Consider the following 27,028-nt stretch of genomic DNA (forward strand, 5'->3'; position numbering starts at 1 on the left):
AGTTGTTCTGGTAAACTTTTAAGAATGTCTACCCTGCAAAAGACAAGCATTATCACCCTAATATGGTTAAGTATGTGTCTGTTTTCTGAGAGTCACTTTAGCTATAAAAACACTTGGAAACCAACATTTTAACTTCTAACTTTATTATGAAACTCCAGTTTAAATAGTAAATATTGGACATAATCAATTGATTGTAGTATAGGGCAGATAACAGAAGTAACACTTGCCTCTACCACCTCTGTCCTATATACCACTGTAAACACTCCTACTGTACAAGTCAGTCATTCAGTGCATAAACTTTAACAGGAAAAAACCTTCACTCAAGCAAACATTTTAGCATAAGCTGCTTTTTCCTTTTCTTTTTGGGCCTTTATCTTCTGTTTCACCTTGAGTGCTTCAGTTTGGATAGCTGTTTAAAAAAAAAAAAATACATGGCTTTCCACTGCCTATAGTTGTCTCACAGCACTATAGCAATCACCCATCTTTATTTTATGCTTTACAGAGGCTAAACTGTCTGCCTGCATTCTAGTCAGGGGGTAGTTATCAAGCTGGGTAATATTGAAATAAATCCTCCGACTGTTTTTTTCCATACAGTTACAGAATAGGATAAATAGGCTCCCAGGAATGGAAGTAGGAATTCGTAATCCAAGGAGTAACACTCACTTAAGTAGCAGAAAATGGAATCAGTCCAGAAAGCAACTTCAGATTTTTTGGGGATAAAGGATGCGCAAACCCTAATTAGTTCTTGCCAAAGCAGAATTGTCTGACCCAAGGATATGAATGCCTCTCCCTCTATAAAAAACAGTGATAAGGCAGAAAGCTGTCACTCTTCCACTAGCATATGTGGAGAAAAGTTATCAGCAGCAGACTTCCTCTGCATTCTATGCCCTGCAGGTGCACATACAGGAAGAGGGGTGGATTCTGAAAATCTGAAATTTTGCCAATTTTACAAAGTAGGGACCTCACAAAATGAAAAATCCTCAGTGTTATCAGGTCCACTGTTAGTTCATCTCTTGCAGAACTAATGTAATACTGTAAAAGCCTCTTAAAGAGAATAGATGCCACATTGCTAAAATTAGCCTGACAGTTTACCTTTATCTTCAGGTGTTATCTCTTGAGCCTTCTTCAGATCAGCCTTCAATAAAAAATACAAAAATATAAGTAGATGCTTTATTGATCCTTTAAAAAACAACAGCCACAAAAATAATAGTTACCAGTGCCTGATCAAAATCTCTTATTCCCTGCCAGCCTTGAGCCCGCCTGTAAAGTGCTTTGGTGTTTGCTGGATCTAGTGCAAGTGCCTGCAAAATGAGTAAAAATGGTTTAGTACTGGTGTACTCTAAAGCCTTCACCTATCAGGAAGAGCACTGAAACACCCACAGTTAGGCAACCCATCTATTTTAAGGGTAAGCTGCCTAAAAACAAATCAACTTTATAAGTGAAAGCACCATCAATCTAATCAGTAGAGTGCAGTATTACCATAACAGGGTTTATCTAGCACATTGTTGTATTGTATATTAATAGTGCTAATATCCTGCCTACTGAATGAGCCCATAAGCAGGTGCAGCTCTTCCTACCCCAAAAAATTCAGGGATGGTGGTATTAAGGATAGATTTGTATGATAACTGCAAATTTTCTAACCACTTAAATAATGGATTCATTGAGTATTTAAGGACAAAAAGGACCATTAAATCATCCAGTCTGATCTTATCAATAAGTCAAGCCATTAAATTCCACCCAGTTACCCCTGCAGTGAGTTTAATAACTTGACTGGCTAAATCATATCTTCCAAAAAGGTATACAGTCTTTATTTTTAAGACCTCAAGGGATGGAGAATCCACCAATTCCCTTGGTAGTTTGTTCCAATGGTTAATCATCTTCTATTAAAAATTTGGACCTTATTTCTCATTTGTATTTGTCTGGTTTAATCTTTCAGCCTCTCTTGGCTAGATTAGAGTACTCACTATTTTCTCCCCCTGTAGGTACTTGTACACTAATAAAATCACCTCTCGATCCTTTTGATAATCAAAGCTCTCCTTCTCAAATCATTCTAGTGTCTTGTCTACACCCCCTCCAATTTTTCAATGCCTTTTAAAAATGTGGATTGCAGAACTGAGTGAAATATTCCAGAATCAGTCTCACCAATGCTACATACAGAAGTAAAACCACCTGTTTACTCCTACTGCTCCCATTTATACATCAAAGGATTGCATTAGTTATTTTTGCCACTGCATCATACTGGGAGTTCATTGCTGCATTATTTGTCCCCTGTAACTCTGAAAACCTGTTCCAGAGTCTCCTTCCAGGATACAGCCCCATATTCTTTGTTTCTTGATGCATAGTTTTGCATTTGGCTATATTACATTTTGAAGGGGGACATCTTACAAGCAATCCAAATTGCTCTGTAGGACTACCCTGTCTTCATCACTTACCATTTTGCCAATCTCTGTCATCTGCAATTTTAATCAGCAACAATTTTATATTAACTTCCAGATCAATGATGGAAATATTGACTAGCACCAGGCTTGTCACCAAGCCATATGGAATCCCACTCAAAACTCCCTCATTTGATGATGATTCCCTATTGACAGCTGCTTTGAGATGTCAGCTAGACAGTTTATCAACAAAATTTGTAATCTCAAAGCATGATATCAGTTTTGTTTGACAAGAACCATACTGACTGGCATTAATTCTATTCTTATCCTTTAATGCATTATCAATTGAATCCTTTATCAGCTTTTCCATTCTTTTGTGCAGGACTGATGTCAGGCAAGCTGGCTTAAAGTTACCTGGCTCATTGTGTTTGCCTTTAAATATTGGCATTCTTCCAATCTTCTGGAATTTCCCTGGCAATCCAAGATTTATCAAAAGTGATCAGCTGACCAGAGATTGCCTCAGCTGACTCTTTCAGCAGTTGAGTGCAAGTTATCTGGGCCTGCTGATACCAAAGTGTTTATCTGCAGTAATGTTAGAGAAAAGATGGGGGAGGTAATATCTTATTGGACCAACCAATAAAAATAACCTACTAAAAGTTGTGTAACGCCCTCAATTATTAATGGTCCAGAAAATACTTCATCTTTGTGAGGAGTACATCATTCTGCTTTTTTCTCCAAATATGTAACAATTACTGAACATTTCTGCCTTTTTTCTTCATTAATTTATGAGCTCCAAATAGTTATGGGCTTATAACTGTTGCTAGGTGTTCTTTTGTTCCTCAAACTTAACTCCTATTTGTCCTTAACCCTTGAGTTCCTCAGTTTTCTCTACTAATGTTCTGCACTTTGTTTCCAATTTACATCAATTTGCTATATTGCTTTTTCATTTCTTGTTGCCTTTTCCTTACCATTTAGCCAAAGTTATCCATTCATTAACATTAACCTGTAAAATAAAACTAGATATCTGATTCAAAGAGTGAGGGTAAAGCTTGCTGAATGCTACACACCTATAAAAAGATTACATTATCTTTCAGAAACAAGGCATCTATTGTTCTATACAAATTAGAAGTGCTCCCAGGAAATGCACAGCTCACATTTAGCGCCAATAAATAGTAACTCGTATTCTGAAATATTGATATGACTCCACTAATATTTTTTCTGAACAAGTAAACAGCCTGCCAAAAATGAGTTAATATGTATATTAAAATTGGTTTGCACTAAAAATTCCCTTATCTTCCTTTAATTTATTATAGGAAAATGAGCCTTTCCAAACCTGATTTTGAAAGAAGGCTTTTAGTCTTTTTATTTTTCCAAATCACTTTCTCCTAATCAAAAGATGAAATTTAGCATACCTCACAACAACTTTCAATAGCTCCCTGCCAGTCTGACACCTTCAGTTTACAAGCAGCAATATTTAAAAGGCAGGTCAAGGCAGCAGGATTCAACTTTGCTGTATCTGACTCCTCCGCTATGGCTTTAGAAGCCTCCACATACCTGCAAAAAACAAATTTACATGTTATGTATTAGTGTATATACTGTAACTTGCACTATTAACTTTTCTGCCCTTTGCTATCTTGCTGAAAGTGTATGCAAGAACTACCACTCACATGTACTCTTATCCACCTTAGTTTACTACAGGGGTCAGCAAGCTGATTTTTAATGGCACGCTGCTACCTGCCGGGGTCCCAGCCCCACTCAGCCCCTCCTCCCACTGCTCTCTCTTGCGGGGGCAGGAGACAGAAGCTTGGTTCTGCCAGCAGCCAAGCTCCATCCTCCCCTGCTTCTTCCCCCAGCATAGTGCTTTCCTACCCCTCCTCCTTTCCTTCCCTGTGCCGATCAGCTGATCACCCTGGTGAGGGGAAGGGGGAGCGAAGCCGCAGTATGCTCACTGCTCCGGGGAGGAGGCAGAGAAGAGGTGGGGACAGACAGGGCCCTGGGGAAAAGGGAGGGGGGAAATCAGGGCATATCCCCTTCAGCCCCCTGCCTTGAGCCGCTCATGACAGGGTGCTGGGAGCACCTCCACGAGCCAAGCACCCCAGCCCTCTGCCCTGACCCCTGCATGCCCCACAACCCCAGCCCCGACTCCTGAACCCTACACACATACACAGCCTCCCACAACACCCCATGCTGACTCTTGCACCCTCCCACATCCCTGCCCCCACCCTGAGCACCAAATGGGAGCTCCTGCACCTATCTCTCCCCCCCCACACACACACACATTCCCACCTGCACCCCTGGTCTGGGGTCCCAGCCACCGGCCCAGCTCAGCCAGCTACCAATCTGGGGTCCCGGCTGCCAGCCAGGGTCCTGCAGGCCCTGCTCAGCCTGCTGCCAAACCAGGTAAACAGAACCCCAGGCCGGCAGCGGGCTGAGTGGGCCAGCGGCGTAAGATCAGCATTTTAATTTAATTTTAAATTAAGCTTCTTACACATTTTGAAAACCTTGTTTACATACAACAATAGTTTAGTTATATAATATAGACAGAGAGACCTTCTTAAAAAGTTAATATATTACCGGAACACACAACCTTAAGTTAAAGTGAATAAGTGAAGACTCGGCACGCCACTTCTGAAAGGTTGCCGACCCCTGGTTTACTATTTCTAAACATCGATGGCCTTTATGTTGTTATATAAAGGAATTAAACTGAATTTATCGTGCTTCCTACAATTAGTTATTTAAAACTGAGTGCTTAAAAAAAAAAAAAACTCTTTTACACAACATTGCCCCTTCTTCCTCTCCAAGTATTTGGCTACACTACCTGAATTATTTTAACTACTTGTATTTGGGACTGTACAGATAAACAATCTAAGCTGCAGAGTTTGCAAAATGTAGTCATTTACCTCCAACAAACAAGACTGCCATAAGAAAATTAGTGGAGAGAAAAGAGGGGTATAACTCCCATTTCCTTGTGATGCTAGTGTCATAGTTTTGAATAAACTTCACCTGCATCTCCCACACCCGGCTCCATTGTCCCTGGGCAGGAACCCTTGTTTCATTCCCTTCTGACTGGGGGGTTTTAAGGCTGCACAGCTCCCAGGGATATCACAGTACAGGGCAAACAAGCCAGACTACCTAAAGGCCATTGCTTTCTCTCCAATGGCTCTCTATTTGCCAGCAGTTACAAGTTACCACATGGCTCATTGGAAGCAAGCACATTTTTTCTTAAGGTAAAAGCATTACAGAGAAGACAAAGTGAAAATGCCTATGTGCATGCTAAAAGCTTACCCGAGGTCACCCATCAGTCTTACGGGGCCTTAGTGAGTCATTGTCCTTCCAACCCTTCTGCAAGGGTTGTGGGGCCTCCCTTGGACAGATGATCCTGTCCATTTGCTGGATCAGAAAGAAGGCCATGCAATAGGTTAAACCCAGCCTTTTTATGCCAAAAGCCCTGTCTTCCAAGACTCTGGAAACCCAAATTGAACCAAAATATGCAAACCTCCAAAGGATGTAGTACCTCTCTGGAGGTGATTACAACTTGAGTGATTCTCTTTAATCACCCCCACTGTTTTAGTTCCTGAATAACTGTGGTAACCTCCTTCTTGGAGTAAAACACAATCATATATACAAACCCTGGCCCACAGTGATACATGAGCCTAATACATTTCCCCAAAGATACTGCATGCAGTTGCAACACTTGTCTTAGCCAGTTCAAGGCTCTGTTTCTGAACTTCAAAGTCAACATGGGTTAGGACTCAACTACATCAGTGACTTCATCTCTATGCACGAACCACAAAGATAGTTGAGATCTTCTGGGATAATGCAGCTGGACAAAGGCAAGGTGGAAGCATAATCAGATGAAGTCAGCCTGGCAACAAAACGATCATACAGAAGAAATCTGACTACTCCACAATTCATCTATTTTTCAGACCTTCCTCTTTGGAACAGTGTTTCCATAAGCACAAGATTGACTTTTTAAATAAACAAACAAACATGATTTCACATGTTCAATTCAGTCAGAGCTTCCTGTAATCAAAGAACAGAAGAGAGCAGGGATCACTGAAATTCATTAGGGACTTAGCTAAGCAGATCCCATTTAGCTGTGAAATGTTTGAATACTGCAGCAATGGATGCTATATAAAACACTAAAAAAAAATAGCATGCTGGAGAGGGGGAAGGAAATTAATTCTGCAGGTGAATGCTCTGCCCCAAATTGATGTCAATAAAAGAAGTTTTAGAACAAACTGATTAACAGGAATAAGTCACCTGGAAGAGACTGTATTTCCTGAAGAGTTCTGAAGGAATTCAAACATGAATGTGCAGAACTACTAACTATACTATGTCACCTATCTTGAAATCAGCCTCTGTAGCAGATGACTGGAAGGTAGTAGCTCATGTAACACCACTTTTTAAAAAGGGCTCCAGAGACAATCCTGGTAATTACATGTTGATGAGCCTAAATTCAGTAGCAAATAAATTGGTAGAAACAATAGTAAAGAACAGAATTATCAGACACACAAACATGGTTTGTTGGGAAAGAGCCAACATGGCTTTTGTAAAGGGAAATCATGCCTCAATCTATTAGAATTCTTGGAGGGAGTCAACAAACATGGATAAGGTTGATCCAGTTAATAGAGTGTACTTGCTTTTCAGAAAGCACTTGACAACATCCCTCACCAAAGGCTCTTAAGAAAATTAAGAAGCCATGGGATAAGAGGGACATGTTCTCATGGATCAGTAACTGGTTGAAAGAGAGGAAACAAATGGTAGGAATATGGTCAGTTTTCACAATGGAGAGGAACAGTGGGGCTCCCCAAAGGATCTGTACTGGGACCTGTTCTGTTCAACATATTCATTAATGATCTGGAAAGAGGGGTGAACAATGAAGTGGCAAAAGTGTAAGGATGATACAAAATTATTCAAGAATAGTTAAGTCCAAAGTAGACTGCAAGGAGCTAGGGAGATCTCACAAAACTGGGTGACTGGGAAACAAAATGGCAGATGAAATTCAACTCTGATAAATGCAAAGTAATACACGTTGAAAAAAATAATCCCAACTATTCATATACAATGGGTTCTAAATTGGCTGTTACCACCCAAGAAAGATCTTGGAGTCACTGTGGATAGTTCTTTGAAAACTTCCACTCAATACACAGCCAGAGTCAAAAAGGCTAACAGTAAATTAAGAACAAAAAGGAAAAGGACAGAAAATAAGACAGAAACTATCACAATACCACCATATAAATCCATGGTGCACCCACACCATGAATGCTGTGTCCAGTCCTGGTCGTCCCATCTCAAAGCAAAAAAAAAAATAGTGGCATTGACAAGGTTCAGGGAAGGGCAACAAAGATGATCAAGGGTATGTAGAGACCAAAAAAGATTAGGACTGTTCACCTTACAAGAGAGACAACTAAAGGAGATGAGAGAGAAGTCTATAAAATCATGGAAAGTAAAGTATTATTTACCCTTTCTTACAATACAAAAAAACGGAGTCACCCACTGAAATTAATAGGCAGCAGTTTTAATACAAACGCAGAAGTACATTTCACACAACACACAATTAAATCGTGGAACTCATTATCATGGGATGTTGTGATGCCCAAAGACATAACTGGATACGTTCATGGAGGATAAGTTCATTGATGGCTATTAGCCAAAATGATCAGGGACACAACCCTATGCTCGGGACAACCCTAAACCTCTGACTACCAAGAAGCTGGGTAGATCGCTCCATAATTGCCCTGTTCTGTATACTCCCACCAAAGCTCTGGTAGGGGTCACTGTCACAGACAAGATACTGGGCAAGACATACCACGGTCTGATCCAGTATGGAAGCTCTTATGTTCCTATGCCAACAGTTAAGCCCCTGACGATATTCAAATCTCGGAACATTTAATTAGAATGCCTCATCTTGGTTTCTGCAGCGCTACACGAGGAAACACGTGGTCTGGCAGAAGAACCCTAGTCCATGTAAAGTTTTCAGACAAAACTGACACTATTCTGACAGCCAATCCTGCAGTTCTTATTTATACACAACTTCCTAAATGCCTACACATGTAAAGATATCAAGGAAGTAACCAATTAATACCAAAATTAGTAAACAAAAAGGACTGTATATTCATGTACATCTTTGTAGTACTAATTAATCCAATTTTGCATCTGGAACTATAGCTGGCCGCAAAAAAAGCTTTCCCTTGTATGAAAAATTCTGAATTTTTGAAAACATTCGAAGTTCAAAATTTTTTTGCTGACAGCAAAAGGAATGGTGAAATTACTAGGGAACCTGGAAGACCGGGCCTACAAGCAGCCTACCAGGGTGGGGAGCGCTGGAGTCTGCAAACCACAGCTCCGCAGCACTGCTATCAAAGGGCAGCCTTGGGTGAGTGCCACGGTGCAAGAGAGGTGGGCCGGAAGGTGGGCAGAAAACATGACAGGTTTTTCACAGGAAACCTGACTGGGTTCTGTTTTAAAGTGTCAGTGAAACAAACACATTCCTATGGAACATGTTAATTTCAACTAATCACCATTTTCCAGCAAAAACACACAAATGTTTCAGGACAGGAAGTGAGACAGGTGGAGTTGGTAGCACCATGTATAGTTCAGATTGCCCAATAGTTCTCAGAATAAAGCGCAGGTTTCCACTGTTTATACTTCGTAAATTTCAACTGGGCTGAAATTTTCCATGCCAGGTGTCTGCCTCAGGCTGAATTTTTTTTGTAGTTTCTGCAGAAAAAGTTCAACTATTTCTGAAAATGAGATTAAAGTACAGTTTTGTCCATGTCAAAATTCTTCAAACTGTTTTGCTGAATAGCTCTAGCGCCTCTAATACTTTAGAGCAGACTTGAAAATTGGCTTGGGGAAAGAGGGAAATAAACCTCCCAGGTGTCAAGGCCATGCTTTTTGCCTTTGGATGAAAATTCATTCAAATTTGGCCACGCTATGAAACTCTGAAAATCTCAATTCCTATATGGTCAATAGAGATTTTAATAAGAATTTTTACAGCTACATTCTCTGAAAATTGTATCTGTACTGAGCATGCTCCAATCCAGGGCACCAGCTGAATTGGACCTTCGTTTCGTGATTGCTGCTCCTGGCCGCTGTGGCAACAGGCACTAGAACTGTGAACAGAGAGAGAGTCTCTCCAGGCTCCTGTGGTTGACCAGGCATAGAGGAGGATGCAACCTAACGCAGGGCAGAGGAATGCAAGAAGGAAAAGATCTGGGGCCAGGCAAAAGACTGGATCTGGCTGGGTAAGAAGGATGTATGGGGAGACTTGCATGACATGCCTAAGCAGGGCGAGCGGGACAGGTGGAAGACAGACTGATGAAGATCACATGAACAGGGAGACTGGGAGGGCAAGAAGCCTGAGTCAGGGTGGGAAGACTAGGATAAGGAGTCAGAAGGATGGGAGGAAATTGAGGTGAGACGCCTTGAGAGGGAGCCTGGGGGACGTGGACTGGGAGTGGGTAGGACAGGAGACTGGGACTAGGGCAAAGAATGGGTTGGGAGAGAAGAAATGGTACTCGGATGAGAAGCTGAGGAAGGAGATGGGACTGGGACAAAGACTGGCTGGAGGGAATGGGCAGCAGGGTCTGCCCACTAAAAGACACTCCTCTCCAGAACTTGGAATGGAACCCAAGATTCCTGAGCCTCAACCTTCCTCTGTTGTCAGCAAATATCTGGGAAAACCTCTGGCAAAATGCGTCTCATCCTCCTCCAGTGGCTGGTTCACAGAATGACAGCCTATGGCTGCTATCACTGACTCCATTAGCTCAAGAGACCTATCCTGTCGATTTAAAAAGTAGCAATTTTACTGGTGTCTAGGGTTACAATTATGTCATGTATCAGAGGGGTAGCCGTGTTAGTCTGGTTCTGTAGAAGCAGCAAAGAATCCTGTGGCACCTTATAGACTAACAGACGTTTTGCAGCATGAGCTTTCGTGGGTGAATACCCACTTCTTCGGATGCAATGTCATGGACATTTTTCATAAGTTTCATGGCAGGGATGCAGGAAAAAATAGATAAGTCACAGAAAGAGGGTAGCAGAGAGCTCTGTTGGGGGGCAGGGCTGGAAAGCAAGCCCACCTGTCCTGTGGGATCGGGACTGGTTCCCTGCTTTGGGCTTTGCAACATAGCATAAGGGGTGACAATGCCACTCAGGTTTGGTGTATCTGACCACGCAGATGGAGACAGCAGGCCAGCCACACCTGAGGGGTAGAGGATTGAAGGGGGAAGGACTCAAAGGTGCATTTAGCCTTGAAACTGTGACACGGTTACCACAGACACCTACTATTTGGTGTGCATGGTATTTCAAATACAAATTAGTGGGTTCCAGCTCCAGCTAGTTTTCAGCTATTAGACATAACAGACAAGTTAAGAAATAAAGGCAGGGAAGAGAGGTCAGGGAAGGATGAGGAGAACAGTAAAAGACTGTAGGTTTTTGTTTTGTATCCAAGCTTAACATTTTAGATTCTAAATGCTGTTTTTAGTGCTAGGATTTTTTAATTCTAGAAAAACACCAACAGCTTGATATCGAGTCAATTTCAAAAGGTGAGTTAAGTAATTTTCAGCACTACACATGCTGCTGAGTGCCTCTGCCAGTGTTTTTAGTTTTACAATCATGTCTTATTTTTTAAAAAATATCTTCCCTGTTGTGTCAAAGACCACTACAGAAAGGGAAAAAATGACACTGTAGTGAAACTGACTAGGCAGGTATAATGTGCTGTGTTTTTATACCTGCCTGCTGTATTTTCCACTCCATGCATCTGATGAAGTGGGTTTTAGCCTACAAAAGCTTATACCCAAATAAATTTGTTAGTCTCTAAGGTGCCACGGGGACTCCTCGTTGTTTTTGCTGATACAGACTAACACGGCTACCACTCTGAAACCTGACTATATGCAATATTATCAAATGCACACACACACACAAAAACTGATTTTCATCCTCATCTCTTTTACTTAACTAATTTTAGCTCTTTAATAAGTTAAAAGTCAGGCGTAATTTAACTTGACAGTGGCATTTTAAGTTACTATATTCAAAGTCTGGTGAGCAATGATCAGTAAGAATGCAGGTGAAGAGGTCAATGTAGGAATGGCATCTGAAAGCCACTCTAGCAGAAAGATTTGAAAGAGACTAAGGTTGCCTGGGCACAAGGATCAAGGACAACATTCCAAACAACTTTGGATGGCATTAAAGAAAAGGTGAAGAGTTGCGTAAGAGAGACAGGCAGGAGCATGCAGGCATGACAAGGAGTATAGAGATTACACAATCAAGTGCAGAGAGCTGTTCAGGGCTTTGAAGGTGAGGGCCAAATTTGAAGTTGTAGAGAGACATTGGCAAACACTGCAGAGACTCTGGGGGAGGAGAAAAAACTGTTGGAACAGCAACCAAGAATGGTTATTGGTCACTATAAATCTGTACCAAATTCATACCAGTGACCTAGAGGTGGAAGGTGTCACGTGTCCTGAACCATTCAGTCCTCTAAGTTTCTTACTGAAAGTTTTTCTGATTTCTAACTAAATGAAATTTTACATTTTTAAAAAGCAAAAAAGTATCTAACAAAATGTTGTGTTTCCAAGTGAAAATGAGCGCAGGACAGGAATTAATAAGCAATTAATACACAAAGCAATTCTTTCTGACCTTGCTTTTGGTGTTTCAAAACACATCCAAGGTGTGCATGGATGACCCATTTGTGCAGCATGTGCTCATTTTTAAACGAGCAACTAAAAAAAAAAACTCACATTCATTTTCCAATCCAAAAGGGGGGGAGGAGGGAACAACTGTTTGACTTACAATAGCAGGAACCCTTACCTTAAGCCCTTAGTGTACTTTTTAGTTGCCATTGCCCAGTTCTGTGATTTGAAGAAAGTATTTCCTATATTCTTTATGTCTTCTGCTATGGACACAATCTTGTCAACCTATTGAGAAGACGAGAAAAAAATCCTATAAAATGTAAGTATTAAATTATGTTATTTATACCAAGCTGCAACAAGTCTTTGGACTACTTAATATTTAACAGTAGAATCCCAAGTCTACTCTCTTTCAAAGATTGCCAAAATGCACCAACACACTCAACTATTCCAAGTTTTGAAAGAAAACTATATTCAAACTGCTACAATATTCTATGGGCAACACATTCTCCTTGATCAATGGTATGAAACTCTCATGGAGTTGTACATGAGGGTAAGATCATAAGAATGGCCATGCTGGGTCAGGATACTGGGCTGGATGAAACATTGCTCTGTCGTCTGACAGTGGCCAGCACCAGATGCTTCAGAGGGAATGAACAGAACAAGGCAATTATTGAGCGATCAATCCCCCGTTGTCCAGTCCCAGCTTCTAGCAGTTAGGGGTTTAGGGACATCTAGGGCATGGGATTGCATCCTCGACAATCTTGTATAATAGCTATTGGTGGACCTATCCTCTAGGATCAGGGGGACGGACCTTAAGAGAACAAAACGTAACAGCAATAGAGAACATGCGATCACTAATTTAATTGTTTGCCCTTAAACGCAGTTACATGAATGAACATTCATTCCTCCTTAATCCAGGATCAGGTAAACAGAAGCTTTGGCTGTATCCATAAAAAAAAAAAAAAAAAATCAGAGATTTGTTAGTGATGCAGGTATATAACCAAGAACTTCTTATTCCCAAAAGTATTGTGTCTTTTGTTTCCCACAGTTCAAAAGGAACAGATACTTGATCTGCATAGGCTCTCCAACCAACAATCAACTACTAACACACTTCTGTCCTTCCCTCAAACCACTTCTAGACTCAAAGTAAAGCTGATAGTTAACTGCCTGTCTGTTCTAAATCCATCACTCCAGCTTCAGCTTAGAAGGTACAAGGCTTTCAAGTGTCAACAACTGTCTCTGTATCGGTAATTTAACAAACTGCAGTTAGTACTGTCTTTACCACAGCCATGGACATTTATATGCCACAGCCTACTCCAATGTCCCAGCAAAATATAGAGACTTCTAAAAATTCAGTTTCAAAAAAGTATTTCCGTTCAGTCACTGCAGCACTGACCCAATAAAACTATACATGTGGCAGATATCTGCCTATCCTGCCAAATACAATGACAGTGTTGTCTGCCTACACAGGGCATGCCTAGAAATTGCTTTGTGGGTGAAAAGTGTGGTAATGAGATGATTTTCTAACTATGGAAAGTGTCACAGAGTGTGGGGGAGTCAGGGCCCTCCCCCCCCCCCCCCCGCACTTCCTGCGATTCACCGTGACTCTCAGCCAGACAGTAAAACAGAAGGTTTATTAGACGACAGGAACACAGTCCCAAGCAGGGCTTCTAGGTACAACCAGGACCCCTCTGCCAGGTCCCTCTGGGGGGCAAGGATCTTAGACCCCAGACCTGGGGTTCCTTGCCTCTTCCCAGCCAGGCCAAAACTGAAACCAAAAAATCCTCCTTTCCTCCCCATCTCCTTTTGTCCAGTTTCCCGGGCAAAGGTGTCGCCTCACCTCACCCCTTTCCTGGCTCAGGTAACAGGCTCAGGTACAGTCCCTCACCTAAAGTCACCCCCTGCTCTCCCATCCCCCATGCAGACAGTTCCAGCAAAACCAAACGACATTCCCAGGTCAATCCAGCCCGCTCCCTACTGCGTCACAGAAAGCAACTAAATAAACCGTTAAATAATTTCCAGAGTATTAATACTATGAAATCCTATATAAATTATGCGCTCTGGAAACTTGTCACTACAGCACCACAATGAAGAACTGAGAAATAAAGGAAGAATCGAAAAAAAAACCATCTAAGTGGAAGGTTTTATTCTTAGCCTTATATGCACTGGAAAAATAAATCAGAATTAGCATTAAAAAGAGCAGCTAAAAAAGCATCACAAAATTCCCCATCATTACATCTAACTTGCCCTAACAGACTTCTTAAAAATAAACTGAGGTCTGGTGAACCTGACAACAACCACCATATATCTCAGGTTATGTAAATGTCATCGTTGCACAGGAAAAATAATTGTCTTCAAAGAAAAACCACTTACATCTTTTAAATCTACATCTGAATCTTCAGGGAAATCTGGGTGAGTATCTGCAGAGCCATCCATTGGGGAGATTCCCCAGTTATCACCTTCCTTCAGCTCTCCACATTCTGCAATAATGCACAACTGTAAAAAACAGGAGGCGTACAATATGCAATGTTGCCATTCACTAATCAGAAAGCTTTAGTTCTTGTGTATTTCCAAAAGATCAGTGAAAGTGTCCTCCTGTCACTCCCAAACTACAGATTTCAGAGGCCTACTTCAGCTGCTTCTAACTATCCTTACGAAACTCATCAGCTTCATTTTCAGTTTTACTGCAAGGTAAACTCATCAAGTTCAACTGCTGGAAGGAGCATAGGGCTATTTACCCCATAGTAAGACTGAAGTGCCTAGTTTTCACTGTGTTTTTACCTCAGGATAGCTCATGCATGTTAGTTACTGAGGTAAAAAAAACCCATCTATTATAGCAGTGAAGAAGACACGGTCATTATGTGAAAGGGTGACACACACACTACCACTTTCTGCTGCTGCTCTATGTTTCTTGGAAGCACCAACCAAGCCTAAGACCACTTAGTTGTAAAAATCTAGCAGGATCACACCACAAGAAGCCATTACACTAGGAATGACTGCATTGCTCATCTAGGCTACCACATATGAAAAAGAAAAATGTGTATTTTTAGGTTGGTAGCAAAATAAATGCTTTCCTTTCCAACAACAAGGGAAAATTCAGATATTATGGAGGAGATATAGATGATGAAAAATAATTGGTCATATTTTACATTTGACGAAGAGGCATAACCCCCTAACATAGCCGTGTTAAATGTACTAATTATACTGTTTGCTCAATGCTGTTAGACCATTAGTGCCCCCACACACACGTCTCCTAAACACAGAATGGGAGCCAAGAACTCCATATGTCTACTCAGCTGCAACATGAACTCCTTCTGCAACTTTCGGCAAGTCAGAACTTCATTTATACAGGTTTCAGTTTCTCATACCTTCAAGGTGCAGAGACTTTACCTTCCTCCCTCATTTCTAAAGGTGGTGTGAAAACTGATTAGTAATTACTAGTTAACATTTGTAAGAGTTTTACACATGTAGAGTATTAAGAATTATTAACTACAAGATACTGTAACTTTTTCCCCTTTTCCAGTTTTTAATACTTTCTTTGATATAAATATTTTATTTAGGATTAGTAAAAGGCTTTACCAATCCTGTGACTTTTAGTCTGGAAATCATTTTTACAATGGAAGATAAAAGCTAATCTGAAAATGTTAAGTGTTCTGTGAAACAAAGCTCAGTAAAAGCTGTACTTTTTTCTAGTTTTGATCTAACAAAAGCAAACCAATTTTGAATCGTACTGAAAAACACAACTAAAATTAATTCTCACAGAAGGCACCACATAATGGAACAAGTATCCTCTGAGATGTCCTGATCTTACCTGTGCAGGTTTTTCTCCATTCACTTCAACATTTTCTAATATTTTAGCAACACCCATTCCTTTGATCACCCGGCCGAACACCACATGTTTCCCATCCAGGTGAGGGGTTGGCACCGTTGTAATAAAGAACTGAGAGCCATTTGTATTGGGTCCTGCATTTGCCATGCTCAGCAGCCCTGCCTGATCATGCTGTATGAGAAAACACCATCAAAGCAAATATAAGTAAGATCTGATTATTCTACAAGGTTACTACGATATACTACCAGGAACCCAGTGTACCCCAAATAAGAAGCACACGCTGACAACCTGCAAGGGGCCTGAGGGCCACACATAATTTGCAACTGGATTCATCTTCTCTGACATCAGAGGACAGTTGTCTTTATTGTATTTCCTATAGTTGGTTGCTAGCAAGATTAGTGATTTGGCACTTGATACTACCCAATCAGTTAACAAGAAATGTTGCATTGGCTGTTTAACTGCATCATGCAGCTCCATGCTGTCTAAACACCAAAACTGGAGAAATCAGTTGAGGGGTGCCTGATCTGATGCTGCCTAATACAATCTCCTGACATTACAACCAGCTCACTGTGCTCCATTTAAAAAACAAGATACAGTAACTGACTCAGTAATAATGCAATTAAGATGAAATTGTTAAATACTTTCTTAAACCCTATCCAGCAAACACTTGTGCATTACTTATCTTACATGAGTAAGTCAGTCTCATTAACTTTAATGCATCTATTCACAGGAACGGAGTTACTTGAATGCAGTTTGCAGGACTGAGGTCTTGTACTTTAAAAAACGTATTGCTGTATAATCACACACTTTCCCCCTACAATTCTTTTGCCTCCTTGTAAGTAAGCACATGGATTATTTTGCTTCACCATCCAGATTTTCTCTCTTTAATACTTTTTTCTAAATGACAGCCAAAAAGTTTCATGTATATTGGAAATATAGACTGCGACATAGCCTTTGCTCAAGTCTTCTACACAAGAATGGTTGCTTACCCTACAGAAGCCGTGCTTCTTCAAGAAGTCATAGTCACTCTGGATCTCACAGTAGGTGCATGTGCACTTCATGTATGCAAGACTGATTTTTATAGCATTGTCTGGCAAAGTTATACATGCGACTTGTGGCTCCTTGTGCTCTAGTATGAGGGCAAAAAGGATTGGACAGTCGCCACCCTCCCTCAAGTCCCTCATACTTTTAAGCCCATGGTAGATGAGGACTCTGGAAAGCAGGGATGGAGAAGCATGTCATGGGATCCACAATGATCTCAAAAGAACATCCTCAAAGAACCACAGTTACTGTAGGGTAAGTACCCAATTCTTTCTTCTTAGAGTATGTGTCAGTGTGGATCCAACAGTAGGTGGCTAGCAAGCAGTATCCCTTCAGGATGGTGGAAATGAAGAGTTTCAGCTGCCTCAGTAGAATACTGACTGTCGTCCCAAACTTGACAACTGACCTAGTAGCTAAGTTCAAAGCACAGTGTTTGACAAAGGTCCGTGCTGCTGCCTTGTAGATCTCTGATACTGGCACACTTCTGAAATAGGCAGATGATGTCACGAGTTCTGATGGAGTGAATTTGGATGTTTGGTGGGAGAGATAAAACAGCTGACTGGTAATACAAAGAAATGCACTGCGTAATCCATTTTAATATCTTGTGATGAAATGGCTTGACCTTTGGAACAGCTCTAAAAAGAAACATACCAGGAGGGGAATGTCTGAATGTTTTGGTCCTGTCAGTGAAAAAAGCAAAGTCCTGGACATATCCAGTGTGTGCAATTTCTTTTCAGCTGGTGCCAAATGTGGTTTCAGGAAGACGACAAGCAGCTTGATAGAATTGATTCAGATGAAGTTCTGAGACTACCTTAAGGATGAATTTCAGATGAGGTTTTGGCACCACCATGTCCCAATGGAATGTTATATAGGGAGATTCAGCCTGAAGCACCACTCACTTTTCTGGCTCAAGTGATAGCAACTAGGAAGATCATCTTCAGAGTGAGGTAACATAGGGAAGAATACTGACAGATGCTCAAATGGCACAAATGCATCCTCTGATTGGTGGGGAATTGCCTAGTAGCCCTTTAAGGAACTGATACCATGGGATGAGAGAAGACAGAGCATGACTGCATCACCAGGCGACAAGTTGAAATCACTAAGGTGGATTTTAAAAGAGCTGTGTGAAAGACTGGCTTATCTGAGGTGTGGTAAATACCATGGATCTCTGGTATCAAGACTGATGTTGCCCATATTGAGAAACTCTTCTATTTGGCAGTGCTGAGTCAACCAGCCCCAGTGCCAACAAAGTTATTGGTGTGTCATCTGTGTCAATGAGACTAATGCCAATACGGTTGGCACAGTTTTAGACTAGGTTTTCTTTCCTGTCGCTGCTTGATGCTGTGGAGTGGTGTCTACTCAATGGAGCTCTCACTGAAGATGAACCTAACCATTCTTTGGAACTATGGTAGGCTCCATATATCAATTGCTCAAGTAGTTGCAGTTTCAGCTGTACATCCCTCAACTTGCAGGTCCTTGAGGAGAAAAATTAGCATGACATATACTTACTGGGGATGCGACTTTCCCCTCAAACAGAACAGATATTGACTATGTCCTTTGACCAGCAAGATAAGTCTGTCACAGGCCAGGAAGAGTTTAAACCTGGATGATTTGGAATCCAACAGAACAGTAGGTTCAGGGTGCCGAGCCCTGCTGTACGGAGAGGCATAGATGGGTCTTTTCTTCTCTTTTTCTTCACCAAAAAGTTTGAAGCTCAGGAGTAGTGGGGTAGATACTTGCTAGTTTCCATCTCTTTGTCACACGCAGTAAGAAGGAGTTGAGTGAGGGTCATGGTGACTCTACCCTTTATGTTCTCACCAGGGCTTGTCCCGGCTCCACCCCAGCCCCAGGCGGAAACCTGCAGCTCCACTGCTCTGGGCTCCGCTCCAAAGCCCTGGTTCTCGCACAGGAGCACAATGCGGCACTGGGTGCAAGCATGGCCCCCATGGACACTTTTATTTAAAATAAAATCTCATCTTGCATGCATGAGCTGCATGTGCACCTATAATGGAATCCACACTGACACACTACATATTTTGTTTACAGCAAGACTTTCCAACTAATGCAACCTTAGGAGTGCAAAATCATGACTGTAAGATGGCCTTTATTAATGTTTCTTTTCCTGTTATGGAAAATATTTGCATGGAAGTAAATACTTTCTCCCAACCTGCCCAAATTTTGCTTCTGCTGGATTTTGCAAAGACAACATGACTCCAGTATTTACCAAAAAATGGAAAAAGATGTGATGCCGCAGATTCCTCCTTCTGAATTTACAAGATTAAATGTGAGAAACCCCTTGTTTTAAATCACAAATATATGATAACAAAACCTATAGGATTTATTTAATTCTAAACCACTGTATATGAAACTTTGCTCCAGAAATAAAGTTCCTCTGATAGTCAATGTAATAATTTTATCAGGGAATATTTCCTCTCCTTCAGCCAAGGTACACAAATGCACAATTTAATGATGTCATTCTGTTTATGATTTTTAAAACTATAAAGTGCTGCTGCCCTTGTTTTGTAGGAGTGATAGTCTTTTCCCTAAAGCTGAAATATTTTACAGGTAAAGCTACTAGTACTTTTTTCACCTCCTCATAGACCGACATCATCATGGATCGTAATAAGTGTACTAAGATTCCACTGGAATAATAAGAACCAAACCAACCTAATTTCAAAAACTGATTCCATTTAGCATTTGTAACTACTTTACCTTATAATGAAAGTTTTCATCTTCGAATTTTTCTCCATATATACTTTCTCCACCTGTGCCATTCTGATTTGAGAAGTCTCCACCCTGGATCATGAATTTCTTAATAACTATTAAGTAGAAAATGAGTCATAAGAGATGGTGTCAAAGCAGGAAGAACATTAAGCAGGATTACATTCAAGGGTGAAGACCAACCCCACTTCTTCAACATGAGCCTTAATTCCTTTATTATTTGAATCCCCTACACACTTTCATAATTGCAACCAGAAATTCATGACTTCTTGTGGCTTAATATAGCAAAAGCAAAATGGCTAACGCTCAATCAAATTTCTCACTGGGCACATAATTGTGCAATACCAGAAATTAGCCATATATCCTTAGTATATAGCACCGTTTGATGATAACTTGCATCTATAGCCTACGTATTTTTACAATTATTTTATGCAAGAGAAAGAAGGTCAACAGAAGTGTAATCTTGAGGGTAATGTAAAGAGGGAATCATGATCAGCAAAACAGTCAGGCGAGTCAGTTATACCCAAAAAAAAGTGAACAATACTTCTTAGTTATCAGATTCCATCGAATTATCCATTTTCAGTTTTTTGAACAACACTTGACTCTCACACCTCAATGGGAAAACCACTTAAGCTATTTATCACTCTCAGTAAAATATTTTGTTAAATGATTCATTTATATCTGCAAATGTCAAACAGCATCACCTAAGTGAAAGAACAGGGGGTCAGAAGGCCTAGTTTCTATTCCAGATTGTCAATTATTATGTGACTTTGTGTGAGCTATTTGACTTCCCTGAGCCCCAATTTCTCCATGTGTAACATGAGTAAAGAACTATTATCTCATTTTCATAAAGCACTTTGAGATTTTTGGATTACAGTTAAAAACTAAAATGTATTAATAACTTCAAAAAAATTATGTCCCTGAGTATGATGATTGTTTTAGAGAAATGTATTTTTCAAAGCTTTAATAGTCTATCTCCTCAACATCTGAAAAAAAGTCCACAATTACAACAGAGCAAGCTGAAATATAAAAAAAAAATGTTCACATTAACTAATGATTTTATATTTATTACAATGCAGTTTCATATTAGGAAGCCTACAGCACAGACTGTGCGAGGTTCTGGTAAAGCATAACATGTACACACAAAACCAGGATTCAGTCCACAAATGACAGTCTTTCCTAATAACCTCCACCACCAGCTGTTGTGGAGAAAAACACTAGTAAACAGCAGCAAAGAAAATCCCTTGCTCATACTGGACCTTACCCAAAGCCAAATGAAGTCAGTGGAAAGACTCCCACAGTCTAATGTACTACTGCCATTAGAGCAAGCCTACTACTAACTATTGATACACTCTCTACAAAAACATGGTCAAGGTAAACAGAAGATAAAATAAAGAGGGATAAATAATGCATTTCTACTATTCTCTAAAGCATTACTTTTCTAAACGGAAAACACTTGTATTAAACCCAAATATCTAATGAAAGGCCATATGTTATGCTAAATCTCTTAATATATTTCTACTGTAGCTTGACTCTGCGTTTTCTTTTCTTCCTTTCTGAATCTCTAATTCAAAAGGATTTAAATACTGAAAGTCCAAGAAAACTCTCCCTGAGTTCCATGAAAGCCAGATCAGCCCATAACTTAAGTATTGATCACAGTTAGAAATCCACACACATCCCTACCACCTCAATATTGAAATCAAACTGGTTTCAAAATACTTGAAGTCAACTGCTAATATTATGCAACTTAAATAGAAAATGGAAAAATAACAACAAAATAAAGATGATTCAAACTTACTTCTATGGAAAGGGCATCCTTTATAATGAAGAGGCTTTCCAGTGGTAGGCCCTATCCCTTTTTCTCCTGTACATAGTGCACGGAAATTTTCAGCAGTTTTGGGCACAACATCTGCAAACAATTCTAAGACAATTCGACCAACTGGAATATGAGAGAGAGAGAGAGAGAGAGAACGAACACACATTTCAGTCAAATCCTGAAAAACACATGGAAGAGCCCAGCATCTCAAAACAAACATGTTTATATGGCAGTTCTGTAAGTGTGGGAGAGGGGCGGAGGGGAGGGGGAATTAATGACTGAATCAACAGTATTTAAGCCATTGTTAAACTAACCTAATTCTTAAAATATACAATTTTCTATATCCCTCCTACAGCTACCATGGGTGGAGCTAATGAATTAGAGTTACAATGTTTGTTACCATAGATACAGTCAGTGAAAAACCAGCACCATGAACTGGTTAAGGGGGAGACAATGACAGAAGTGTCTAAAAACTATTTGAAAACAATCCACACGTATATTATATGAGTCAAATTCTGCCCTTGGACATACTCACAGGACTCACGTAGACTTAAAAGTGCACCACATTTGTGCAGCATGTATTCTTGTTAGAACTGGTTGGGAAAATAGAGTTTTGCTTCCATGGAAAATTTCGACTGCTTTTTCTTTTTCATTGTCATTTTCTATGGAAGATAACTACTTTTGCTGAAATATCAAAACCGAAATATTTTGGCTTAAAACCAGGGTGGCCATAGAGGGTTTTTTTCAGCCACTCTTTTTTTTTTTTAAACAAAATCTTCCACAGAAAGTGAACACTTTTTGTGGGGGGGGGAAATTCAAACCCCTTTCCACTGAAAAATAGTATAAATGGAATGTTTTTGACCAGCCCTAAACTCCATACTTAGACTTCAATCCCATAGAAATTTATATGCAATAACACTTTTATGTATGTGGACAATCACTTAGTGGAACTACAGTTTCCCTTTAAAACACATCTACTGTTAGATGCTACAAATGTTTTTACTTAAAAATGAAACCTCAACTGGTAAACAAATCCATAAAGCATTAATCTAATTTCACAAACTGCCTTCTTACAATGATTCCACTCCAAGCAGCTGTTAACTGTCAGTGGTGCTGATGTTTTCTCATCAATCTGACAGTCAATTAGAAATAAGGCAATTCTTAACTTAATTTTGTGTATGAAAGCTAAATATATGAACATTAAATCTAATAATGTTTGAAACTGTAATTCAGTAAATTGGTTTTAGCATTTATTAAATAATTGCTTACTTTTACCTTTTATTCTCAATATTACCATTAAATAAATCATACATGAAATTCTGATAAGATGGAAATATCTATCTTTACCTAAATCTTGAAAAGCTAAATTTTCCAAAGAGGAGTTTGTTTGTTGGTTGGTTTTGTTGTTGTGTTTGTTTGTTTGTGTGTTTTGTTGTTTGTTTTACACAAGTTGGAGGTAGCTTTTGAAAGTTCTACTTCAGTGACACCCATGATCTCAAGAGACCATCGACTAACATGCATTTGGAGGCAAAAATACCTATGAAGAACCATTCCCTGCTACCTCCAACTATACGACTTATTCCTCCATCTAGCAGCAACTTCTCTTTTTTGCAGCAGCAGCCAACTTATGTCCTGTTTTGCTATGACTGTGCCATGGCACTTAAAAAAAAAAGTCAATAAAGGGACATGAAGTTTTGAATCAGGGGCTACTAGACTTTATCCAGCTGAGAAGATCACTCTAAACAAGATGGAACATGGCACGTTGACACTAGTAGTCCCTCTGGGGCACATATCCAAAGTTAAAACAATTGTGCATGCTACAGTGTATGACCAAGACTGGGTGGTATTTCAGCCAGCCCCTGATTTAAGTGTGATGTTCACGTAGCACCTTGTGCCTTTCGATTGGTGTTTGTGGAGTCAGGTCTGTACACTGTGAACTCTTTAGGGTAGCAGACACGTCACATTGTGTGTCTTTACGGTCATAGCAAGGACTTCTATTATGGTGGTAAATCCCCAATAATTTGCTCTCTCAATTTATGCCCAAATTCATCGTCAGCCTGTGAAGCCAGGTGCATGGGTCTGTTTCTCTGGGTTCTGATGGTGTAGCCCTAAGTTAAGCACCCCTCTCTCTATTCACATTGAATACACTATTATAATGTTTGTACAAAATATGCCTAGTGAGGTATCATTTGAAAGATAACTCACTGATCATTAATATTTTTGCATGATGTATGTACACGGTGTGTATTAAGAGTTATGGATATATGCTGGAGTTATGACTGCAGTGTGTTTATCAGGCATGTCAGGGGAGATTTTAAAATAGGTTTATCCTAAACAAAGGAATGGGGTTTACCAATTACCCAAACAATAAACAGGGTCATCAAATTAACAAGGGGTGGGGATGGGGGGGTAGCAAGATTGTAGGAAAGAGAGCAATTTGCATTTTAATAGACACCAGCATAGGAAGAAAGAGTGTGGATCTTCCTTTACCACCAGATGTCATGCACTTTTCCTCACAGCTTGAATAAACTTTGCTTTGAGGGATAACCCTCATATCCTCAGAAGAATCCATTTCAAAGGTTTACTGGTCTATAAAGACAGGGAGTCTGAATCTTAAGTGAATGAGCTGATTATACACAATATAACTGTACTATAGGAGTATTTAGAGTGAGCTCTTTTCTGAAAGCTAATGACACTCTGCTGATTAATATCACTGTAAAATGTATATATTAACATTATATGAGGGAGTATGTATACTTAATGATATTATGCTTTGATATCTGTGGACAAACGGAGACAGGTTCAATCCCAGAGAGGAGAAAAGGAAGCTATTTACCTGTCTCCTATGTAAATTAAGTATGAAAGAATCCAAACAATGGAAGCCCTATTTACATAGATATCAGCAATGAAATGGAAAGATCATAGAATGAAAACAAAAAAAAAAAAGAGCAGGAGGCAAAGTTATTTAACTCTGGAAGATATAAGCAAGGACAGAAACCATCTTTGTGTCCATCATTAGACAGACTCATGGGAGCAGAGCTCTTGGAAGCTGGGAGAGAGAGGTCCTTCAACCAAGGCGGGTACTGAAGTCTCTAGAATCTCATTATAGATGAGGTACCTGCTTGAACAAAGCCTGTACCTTGCTAAATTATGTTTTAGACATTTAGATGTGTGTTTTCACTTTTATTTGTTTGTAACCATTTCTAACTTTTATTCTTGAACTCACTTAAAAGCCTATCTTCTTTTGTTAATAAACATGCTTTACTGTTAATCTAAACCAACAGCACAGTGTTTAAATGAAAGTGAATGTTAACACCAGCGAACATAGCAAGCTGGTGGAATTTGTCTCTTTAAAGGAGCAAACAGATTGCTGTATTCCTCTCAATGTTACAGAGCACCAGGGTTTGGGAAAGTTCAGGACTGGAGGCGTGGGGGAGGGGTCACATCAGCCAAGTCTGGTACAGTCTGTGATCACGGCTGGCAAGCTGCTGGATTCAGTGTGTTTAACTCAGAGCTGTATAGAACAAAAATGCTGATTGGCTGCCTGTGTGGCCCAGGCTTGGTCTACACTATAGAGTTAGGTCAACATAGGCAGCTTATGCTGGCCTAACTATGTCAGCGTCTACACTACAGGCTTCCTCCCCCTGCTGTAAGTGCCCTACTACAGTAACTAAACCAACACCTCCACAAGAGGCTTAGGTTGGTATACTGTAGTTAGGGAGACACAGTATCTGTGTAGAAAAAAAAACAGGAGTACTTGTGGCACCTTAAAGACTAACAAATTTATTTCAGCATGAGCTTTCGTGAGCTACAGCTCACTTCTTCGGATGCATAGAATGGAACACACAGACAGAAGATATTTATACATACAGAGAACATGAAAAGGTGGAAGTATGCATACCAACAGGCAGAGTCTAATCAATTGAGATGAGCTATCTATCTGTGTAGAGACACTGCATTCCTTACATTGGCTGCAGGGCCGCCGAGAGCAGGTTTGGTCCCGGTGGAAAAAAAAAATTTCAGCCCCCTCAGCAAAGGCAGACTGGCTAAACAGGGCCGACAAAGCTGGGGAAGTCGGGCCCCAGGCCCCCTTCCCGACGGCCGGGCTCCAGTCATTTGTACTGGCTGCTCCCCCTCGTTGGCCCTGGTTGGCTGTCTTCTCCAATCCAGGGTTCTGGGAGCCCTGAAACTGACAAGTAAGCAGGCTCCTGGCTCCCCAGCTGGACTGCTGCTGGGTCTCAGCTCTAGGCTGGGCACCTGAAAGTGAGAAGCCCCTGGGGGGTGGAGGAGTAGCAGCTGGGCTCCATGCGGGTAGCTGAAAGCCCTGGCTCTCAGCCCCCCATCAGTCACTGGAAGCGCTCCTGGTGAGGCCGCACGCCAAGGACAGAAGGAGAGTAACGTGGCCATCAGCCACCACAATAATTACTGCAGGGCTGTAAGTCAACCTTACTTAGGACTGTAGTGTAGCCATGTCCCCAGACAGGGCACCACACGTAGCAGAACATTTCGAGGCCCTCGGGGCTGTCCCAGGAGCAGTGTCGGCCCCGCGCACCGGGCTGGCAGCGCTCAGGGGCTGCACAGGGCGGGGCAAGTGCACGCAGACCCCGCGACGCCAGCAGGCAGGCTGCGCCCTGACCGCCACAAATCCCTTCTCGGGTGCGAGGGGGCTGCCCGCAGGAGCCCCCGCCAGGCTGGCGGGACCAGCCCCCTCCGCTCCGTGCCGGGACTCCCAGCCCGACGCGCTACAAACACAAAGCAGCTTGGGGCGGGGGCTGCACAGGAGCCATCCGGGTCCCTGGGCAAGGCGCGCGGGAGCCGCGGCTGCTGCCCCTGCCCCTCTACCCCGCCCTCCGGGGGAGGCGGCGCGCTGCACCGACTGGCCCCGCGGGCTTGCAGCGGGGCTGCCCGCCGCGAACCTGCCGCCGCCGCGGCCGCCGACGTTCCGTCCCCGGGCTCTCGCGCCCGCTCTCCAGGGCAGCGTCCCATCATCGCCGCCCCTCTCGCGCCCTCCCTGCCCGGGGACCTGCCCGTTCCTCACCCACCGCGTTCGCCTCCGATGTCCACATCGAAGAAGACTCGGGGGTTGGCGACCGGGGACGGGGGCGCCATACTGCAGCTACCGGCGGCTCCGCTGGTCGCTCCTCCCCGCCCGGCCACGTGCACTGACTGGGCTTCCGTTCCGCCGGGATCGGGTGAATAGCTGCGGCCACTAGGCGTTGTGCTCTGGCCCTCCCACTGTTGCTGCCTGTAAGCCTCTCACAGTTAGTTAGCGCAGGGTCCCGTGCGGCCAGAGGGGTCCATGTGACTGCACTCGAGTCTGTCCGATGCTCTGGGGTAGGGTAACCAGATGTCCTGTTTTTATAGGGACAGTCCCGATATTCGGGATTTTTTCTTGTATAGGCTCCTCCTGTTACCAGCCACCCCCTGTCCCGATTTTTCAGCCTTGCTCTCTGGTCACCCTATTCTATCTATCCTGGCTGCTGCAGCTCCTAGTCCCCTACTTTAGCGATGGCGTGGGCCAGCCTCATGAGGGGACACACCAAACGTTCGTTGCACTGGGTGCCCCGTGTCTGTTGTTTCTCACCCTTGCTTAAGTCTGACTAATTGGGGGAGG

The 27,028-nt window shown here is 41.7% G+C and overlaps 1 protein-coding gene across 3 annotated transcripts; it reads right to left on the reverse strand.

The window, feature by feature from the left end:
* Nucleotides 1-126: 126 nt before the first annotated feature.
* PPID (peptidylprolyl isomerase D) lies at nucleotides 127-26,745 on the reverse strand. 3 transcript variants are annotated; one of them, XM_039541285.1, is made up of 10 exons: nucleotides 26,457-26,745; nucleotides 21,397-21,537; nucleotides 19,590-19,696; nucleotides 15,819-16,007; nucleotides 14,381-14,503; nucleotides 12,186-12,292; nucleotides 3,788-3,929; nucleotides 1,215-1,301; nucleotides 1,093-1,135; nucleotides 127-409 (listed from the first exon to the last, which is right to left on the reverse strand). In XM_039541285.1, exons 1-10 carry the CDS (start codon nucleotides 26,521-26,523, stop codon nucleotides 321-323), a joined length of 1,095 nt encoding a protein of 364 aa, XP_039397219.1. In that variant the 5' UTR covers nucleotides 26,524-26,745; the 3' UTR covers nucleotides 127-320. The 3 variants fall into 3 exon arrangements, with proteins under 3 accessions (XP_039397219.1, XP_039397220.1, XP_039397221.1); XM_039541286.1 differs by having other exon boundaries at nucleotides 26,453-26,745; XM_039541287.1 differs by lacking the exon at nucleotides 1,215-1,301.
* Nucleotides 26,746-27,028: the final 283 nt, after the last annotated feature.

The sequence above is a fragment of the Mauremys reevesii genome, linkage group 5, assembly GCF_016161935.1.
Source record: "Mauremys reevesii isolate NIE-2019 linkage group 5, ASM1616193v1, whole genome shotgun sequence".
In the NCBI taxonomy this organism is placed as follows: Eukaryota; Metazoa; Chordata; order Testudines; family Geoemydidae; genus Mauremys; species Mauremys reevesii.